General features: G+C 37.3%; 1 protein-coding gene across 7 annotated transcripts in view; it reads right to left on the reverse strand.

The window, feature by feature from the left end:
* LOC116737637 (scavenger receptor cysteine-rich type 1 protein M160-like) overlaps positions 1-7,955 on the reverse strand; it is an 89,729-nt gene extending 81,774 nt beyond the window's left edge. For 4 of the 7 annotated variants that reach the window (XM_032590940.1, XM_032590939.1, XM_032590936.1 and 1 more), the window contains exon 1: positions 7,474-7,953. In XM_032590940.1, the coding sequence (XP_032446831.1) occupies positions 7,474-7,519 (46 nt within the window). In that variant the 5' untranslated portion in view covers positions 7,520-7,953. Of the gene's footprint in view, positions 1-7,473 lie in introns of all 7 variants that reach the window. The other 3 variants (XM_032590934.1, XM_032590933.1, XM_032590932.1) reach the window with 2 other exon arrangements.
* Positions 7,956-8,229: the final 274 nt, after the last annotated feature.

An 8,229-nucleotide genomic window follows, 5' to 3' on the forward strand; every position in this document is an offset into this window, starting at 1 on the left:
GGGGGTTGTTAGTCCCAGTAAACTATAATAAGCTGGATTTTCTGTTTACCATAAAATGAATTTTGATGTTACAAAAATACCAATCTTTACTTTCATCCACCCATAAAACATTGCTCATCATTTCTCTTCAGTCCAATCCGATGGTCAAATTTCTTAATTCAATTCAGTTGATTTATAAAACGCTAATTTACAAGACCATTTACAAAAAAGTCATTTCCATTCTACTTATCAAACAACGTAGCGATTTAAATGTATTAAAGTCAGTAAAAAAACAAAGAGTTAAGTTAACCGAGTTAAAAATGCAGAATGCATCATGTCATTGACTCGTCATTGACTTGACTTGTTTATACGCTTCTCCCTCTTCAAATTACTTTAACCCTACAATGACTGAATTTATCCGTATTTTCAGGGGAACCAACATGTACATTTGCTGCTTTCTTTCTTTCATAGACTAGGACCATCACAAAATGAATAACCTCGCTGATTGAACTCTGAAATGAATAAAAAGTCATTCAGTTAATCATTCAGTTACTCAGAATCAGTACAACATTGACTCTTTCCATCTTTAAGATGACTAGAACAAACTGCTCACTGTTGAATCCGTGGTGTTGGCATCACTTTATTACAAATGATAGTAAATAATTGGAAATGTAGAAATATAATTCTACCAAGATAGAATTTAATCCACTATTACCGGACACAACTGGAACTCCATAAAGTCTCATAGTAAAAGTCACGTTAAGACACATTCAGAGCGCATCATGCTAAACCGATCCTCCGCACAAAACCATCCTCTAACGTTTGTTTATCACGTCAGAATTTTAACAAGAAAGAAAAACACAGAGTACAACCGGTAAAATTGTTGTGTTATTAGATGCAGGTCACAACAGTTGGAAGTGTACATTTTATCTTTAGGATTTTATGTAACACCGTACTAATAAGCTACATTATTGTTGGTGAATAATATCACAGTGAACACAGATCCTAATCATCCATCACTAGTGGATCTGTTCTTCTCTTCTTCTGCAGCCCCTGGATGAACAGGAACAACTGATGTTTGTTCGTTCTGTAGGACACAATTTCCCTTTAAGGAGAAAAAAATCAAAGTTTAGTTTGTTTTACATTGTTGTTTTTTAGCACACGCAAATGATAGAGCACTTAATAAATTAAAATAAAAGTTGTTCATTTACATTATATTCATTTAGACCAAAAAGGAAAGTTATTAGTTATACTCTACAATTCAGAGTAGAATTCAATTTTTAACGAGATCCAAATTTTTTAAAGTTTTGACCAACCTTAAAGTGTCTTCAGCTCGTGGAGCCGTTTCAGTGAAGTTAGCGTTCATGGAGGGAAACTTGCTGCTGCTGTTCTGCTCGGTCAGAATGTTGCTGATGTCAGAAAAATCTGCTGTCATGTCATGAGCTGAAAAAAAAATTAACAAACATGTTTGCAAAAAGAAGTGGTAAGACCGTGTTTTCACTTAAGACTTATAAAATAGTTTCATGATTTTGGTTATGCCTGTAGAATTTAAACTGAGGTAACACTGAACAATAAATCGTTGGGTAAATAGTTTGAAAAAAGAAAAGATATTAAAGACACGCTAACCTAAATGGCTGCAAATGCATCCATTGTTGAAAATGAATCAAACTCATGTGTAATGTTTTGTCTTAGTGTAATGTTTCACCTCTCTGCAAAACTTTGAGTCACTAAGCTTTATTCTGTTATTTAAACCCTTGCTATTTGATCAGTTTGATTTCAAAAGGGGAACAATGCCTTTTTAATATAACAGAAACATAAAATCTAGTCTTTTTACATCTTTAAGATGACTAGAACAAGACTCACTGTGAACACTGAGGGCGATGAGTTCAGCCAAAAGTAAAACATTCAGGATTCCCAAACATACAGCCACACGGAGGCAGAGCCTCTCTTTGGAGCTGCTCCAACCTTAACAAAAACCTCAACCTTAGCAAAATTGAATTCAATACATGCTAAATTTCTCTGTAACTTTGTTCTTACCTGTGTGATTTGATGCAGTTTGTCCAACAGGTTCCATATTGACGTAAATTTCCTCCATCGTTTCAGACTCTGTGTTGGCTTTAAACATTGACTATAAAATCCACAGCAGTAGTGGAACTAAGTGGAAAAAAAAAACTGTGGGAAAGAGATGAGATGTCTGGTGTTCAACAAAACAAAAGGTAAACGTATTTTAGAGATAATGACCAAATAAAGAAATTCATGAGCGCAGATTCAATATTAGTTTCTTAAATATCTTACACAACATAAAATTCTTGAAGGTTTCAATAGTTTCAAAAGTTCATATTTGCTGATTCGGTTCTGTATCAATGAATATTTATTTATCCTTTTTCTTTATTTTCCTTCAGCTTGGTTAATCCTACTCATACAGGGCGATGATCGAGAGCATCCTCTGCCTCAACATGACTGTGTGGTATGGTAGCTGCACAGCACTGGAGAGGAAACAACTGACACGGGTGGTGAGAACAGCACAAGGCATTGTGGGATGCCCCCTCCCAGACCTGGACTCCATTTACACAGACCGGGTCAAGAAGAGAGCTGGATCCATAGCGATGGATTCCAGCCACCCGGGCCACAGACTGTTTGTGCCGCTGCCATCAGGCAAGCGGTACAGGAATATACGGACTACAACAAATAGACTGAGAAACAGTTTCTTCCCCACAGCCGTCAGAGCCATTACTCCCTGCCGCCCCCCCCCCTCCCACACATATCATAACCTCGCAGTCACACATACATATCCCCCACCCCCACACAGCCATATTGTTCTGCACTTTGCACTGTCACATTATCTGTACTTTGCCATAATTGGACCTGCTGCTACTTCTTTGGTGTGGTTGAGTGCCTTTAGTTAATTTAGTTGTATATATTGTTATTATTATTATTGTGTGTTTGCTTATTTATACTGTATATATTTGACCTTTTGCACGGGAGCTGCAATGGAAATTTTGTTGAATTCTGTTCAATGACAATAAATGCTATCTATCTATCTATCTATCTATCTATCTATCTATAATAAACACATTACACTTTTCCATGGGTGAAAAAATAATTGAATCTTTCCATCTTTAAGATGACACAAAATTAAAAATAGTTTTAAATCAGGGATATAAGGATGAAAAAATACATCTGATGTTGTGATGTTCTTGCTTCATCTTGCTCCTGCGGATGGCTGTGTCCAAAAATATTTCCTAAAGGCCAATAAATTATTGGAGCAGATGACTGGTTCCCTCCTTGGTCATATTGGACCCAACAGTTTTACAGGTCTCATTCTGTCCTGATAACTAGTCACAGCCTTGCTCTCGGTAAATACAACTATCATCTTTGTATTTTGCTTTCTAAATCCTCTTTTAACCCTGTTTCTTGTCCAGTAGCAGAAACACTTACATTAAGAAACCACAGGTGCTGAACTGAAATCCTCCTTTAGTCCAGAAAATGTAAAATACCTGAATTGCATTATTACAAAACTTCTATAACCGTTGGATCGAATAATTATGGAATTGTACGTATTTATTCATATTTTAAAGATATGTACTTTTAGGACTGCCATCTAATAAAAACAAGCTGCATGAGCTGGCTAGTACTGTCTAAACCTCAGTCACCATATCTTCTAAAACAGCCATGAGGCAGATCAACAGTTTGACAAACAGTTTGCTTTGTGAAGCACCGCCTCGCTGGGAGGGAATCAAAAGGCTAACATGCCAATCAGGTGCAAGTTGGGCGGGTTAAAGTAAGAGAAACCAGATACTGCATTCAGAGCACGATGAAGACCAGCAAGCAAAACATTCACAGATGTAGTAGAATATCGGAGTTCAGGAGATACAAGATAGAAAATTTGACTGAATCAAGACATTGCCCAGAGGTTCAGACTGGGAAGCTAACTGGCAAATTGCTAGCTAAGTATGTGGAGCAGGAAAATAGGTCGTATTTACTTTAATTTATGCAAACCAATTGCCTCAAAAGATTCAATTACTGCTACATATAAAAGACAAGTGTAGTTACACCGTGTGATTTTGGCAAACAATATTCTTAAACTCATCCGAAATATTATTCTCCATAAAACTTCTTTTATTTTCTGCTTACAGCAGCAGCAGCAGCAATATATTTGCTACATAGATTAAAGATTCATGGTCTCATTATTTGACATGGTTGTTCTGTTTAAAACCTTTTGGTTTGCTTGAGCAGAAATGGCGTAGTGTCTGGGCATGATAAAATGTTCAACTTTTACCACCCTAAATCCTCATTACTTTCAAATAGTTCACTTTTTTATTTTATTTTACTTGTTGCATGGACTCGACTTAAATAGATTAACTTATAAAGCATTTTTTTTTTTTTTTTAATATCCAAACGTTCCTGCCACTTGTTTAAGATGAGTACAAACAACAAGTTGATGATAATTAAGTGATGTTCGCTTGAACTTTTTTTTAAGTCTAATGTTTTATTTTACAGTGAGGAAGGCCGGAGTCTAGCTTTAGCAAATGGCTGAAGGCGTCTGATCCGCTTCAAACTCAGTACCTGTTTACTCCAAGGCAAAACTTTGGTAAGGTTAAATTTAGTGGCTAAAGAAAGTCAGACGGTTCGTTCTCCAATGTGAGAAATCCCTTGAGGTTGTCAAGTTTCTTGTTTGATCAGATCTTGTTAGTCAGTATAATTACTAATTAACGGTTGATTCTTTTGTGTCTAGATGCAATGTAATCATTCAATTCACAATTGAAGTTTTATTATGGGGATGCAGCAGATTAAATATTTCATAGTATATTTCACTGATTCCTTTCATACAGTCTAAACTCCCTGAAAAAAAAGACCTTTCAGAGAAATATAATTTTGATTGCTTTGAGTATAATGATATTTTACTTAATCTGACTGATATGATCTTCTTTAGCGCATACTGATGCTTCACATTGATCATTTATAAGCTTATCAATTACAAGAGATGTACGGTCTGTTAGTGAACATTAGTGAACAGACAGCATCAAGGAACAAAAGCTGCAGATCATTTTTAAGGTAACAAAACAATTCACCATGTTGTGAGCAACTCTTGGAGCATGGTTGTGTAGTGAGTATGTTTAATTTTAATTTTTAGGTAAAGTGTACCAATAGCAAACTTAGTCAATGTTATTATAAGTGGGGCTAGCTGTCAGAAGATGTAAGTAAGTCTCGGTGAGAGGGAGTATTTAAGAAAACAAACACAAATTCACTGATTTAATTGTTGGTTGATAGCCAGCATATATTTGAATTTGTGCAACAAACACCAAAAGAAAAAAAAATACTATATAAAAAACGGAATGGCTATTCAGTTTGATAAATATTTACACATTGAATAAATCAATATAAATCCAAGGGCACACATTAAAACATCAAATCTAAATAAATAATATGAATTATATTAACTATTTTAATACAGACTGATGGTTCACATTGATCATTTAAAAGTTTTAATAATGAAAAATTTTAAAAATTAGTGGTGTATTATATTTTGTTAGTGAACACACTAAAGTGTGTAAGCTAATGGGTGGAGGGAAAGCTGAAAGATACATATGAGCAACCTCACCATGGCCTGTTTAGTCCCTGTCAGATATTCTTAAGAAGTACGTGTACAAATGAGGAACATTTCGTGAAATGTATTACACTAGCAAGTGTTACAGAAAAAAAAATCTATGAGTTTCAAATGTATTTAAACCAAGATTTACTATTTTGGAGAAAACATGAAGCAGTGGGAAGATCAGTGTTGATTCAACAGCTAGAAAAAAAAAAAAAAAAAAAAAAACTGAACAAAATCATTCACAATGATACCGGGCAAAATTCTGGAAAAGTCTGGACAAATTCTTTAACTGCGGAAAGATAAAAGTTAAATTTGAGTAGGCCTGTTTACTGTCTGTCACATATTCTTAAGAAGTACGTGTACAAATGAGGAACATTTACTGAGATGTATCACACTAGCAAGTGTTACAGAAAAAGAAACTCTATTAGAGTTTAAAATTGAAGTGATGAAGGAAATCACAAACTCATAGTCAACACCGGCTAATTATGCTACCATAAATAATGCAGTAAAATAGTTAAACTGTAGGTTTTTTTAGGGACTTTTGTTTCTATATGTCTTTATATACACACACACACACACGCCCCCACACACACACACAGAGACAAGCACCCATGGTAGGAGGGGGGTCTGGGTGGTGACATATGCAGATTCCAAGAGCTGATAGCAGACCCGATCAGGAAGATATTCCGTTTTAAAACCGGAGATATAGACTGACCATCATTGTTATCGATTCTTTGCCAGAGGATGTCGGTGACATAGAGTTTCCTTGCACAACATGTGTTTTGACCCCAAAGGTCATGAGAATCACCCAACTAGGATTTTTTTAACCTACCTCACAGAGCCCGTTTCCGCAGTGTCTCAGGAAAAATATTCCGTTTAAAACCAGAGGTAACTACAACATCCTATTTAAATATACTATATTGTATATTATTCTCAATTATCTAACACTTATTGTTTTTCATACTTTAATCGTATTATTCTTAAAACTCATAATTTCCATACTTTACTTGTATTATTCTTACAAATCATACAGGTCTGAAGGCGTGGGAAAAACGGATCTGTCTGGGGGGATGGGTGGGAAAGGTGGGGGAGGGGTGGGAAAGGTGGGGGAGGGGCATCCTGTGACCGGAAATCAAAATCTATTAGTCATCAATCAATCATCCATCAAACTCCGATTAAAATTTGACAGAAGGTGGCCTATAGAGTCTCTCTTACTGGTTTACTGTGTGGTGTCTTTAGGACTTTTTGTGTTTTTATGACGTAAAGCACTTTGAACCGCCTTGGTGCTGAAATGTGCTTTACAAATAAACTGATCGATTGGTTGATTGATTCTAATCTGCAGCAGGCGAGTTCCACATCCTGCCTGAGACACTCCCACGTCAGACGGAGCTCAAACGTTTTCACCAACACAACCAGCGGTACCAGAAGCCGGTCCAATGACCGTGGTGCTACTGGGCTCGGTTGGCCAGCAAACGGGCCTGACCAGAACCTCATAGAGAACCTGTGGAGCCAAGAGGAAGATGAGAGAATTCATGCAGAAGGAGCCATTTTATGTGGCTCCACCTGTTTACTGCGCAGATTCAGCGCTGGTGCAGAGTTTCTGCAGCTTCTCCTTATCAATCAATCAATCAGATTTATTTTATAGCACATTTCAGCAACAAGGCAGTTCAAAGTGCTTTACATCATAAAAACACAAAAACCAACAATTCCTGATTTTATTGGCTCCTTAGCAGCAAGTAGACAATATAAACATCACTAACTGTGTAGCAGCAGCTCTATGATCTGAGACTAGAAACAGTTTCCAGTTTTTTGTTTGTAAAATTTAACATGTTTATCAGTCGATCATTTTTAATTTGAACTGTAGTGAATATTAGTGTTTTTGTTTGAAAGTGGAGTCCTACCTGAGCTGCAGAGACACAGAAGCAGCATCAGAGCTGTTTGGTCCATGTTTCCTCTGGATGTGGAGTGAAGCTTCGTCTCTTGATGTGATCAGGATGTGGCTCCAAACTCTGAACACTTCCTACTTTAAGCTTTTTTATCTGCTACTTCCTGAACGTCACAGTTCAGGTCTTTGGCTGCTTTCAGAGACAACGCCTCCTTCCTAGCAGCTCATCATGAAGATGGGTTCATACTGGGCCTACTGGGATTCAGGGGTTTCACCAGTCTCTGTTGTTCCTGTGTTTAGTTCAGTCTTTGTTCTGCATGTGGGCGGAGAGGATCCAGGTGTGTGATCCACTGAAGGGGAACCTGATGTTGTTGGCAGCAGTAGCTCAGCTTCCCTCCAGGAAGGGGTCACAGCTAAACAGAAATGAGCCCAGGTGTAGCTGCTATGAAGAGAAGAAACAGAGAGAGAACATAAACTTAATGTCAGCAAAACCTGCAGACATTCAAGGATGGAGAGCAGTAGGAGAAAGAAGCAGAGGAAGGAGAAGTTTTCAGTTTGTCCTCCAGGAGGATTGATGGAACATCTTTAGATTATAAATCTGGAACATCCATTTTCTGTTCACCCTTTGTCCCTAATGGGGTAGGGTGCCTAGGTGCCTATCTCCAGCTACGTTTCGGGCGAGAGGCAGGGTACACTCTGGACAGGTCGCCCGTCTGTTGCAGGGCAACACAAAGACATACAGGACAAACAACCATGCACACACACACCTAGG

The sequence above is a fragment of the Xiphophorus hellerii genome, chromosome 18, assembly GCF_003331165.1.
Source record: "Xiphophorus hellerii strain 12219 chromosome 18, Xiphophorus_hellerii-4.1, whole genome shotgun sequence".
NCBI classification, from domain to species: Eukaryota; Metazoa; Chordata; class Actinopteri; order Cyprinodontiformes; family Poeciliidae; genus Xiphophorus; species Xiphophorus hellerii.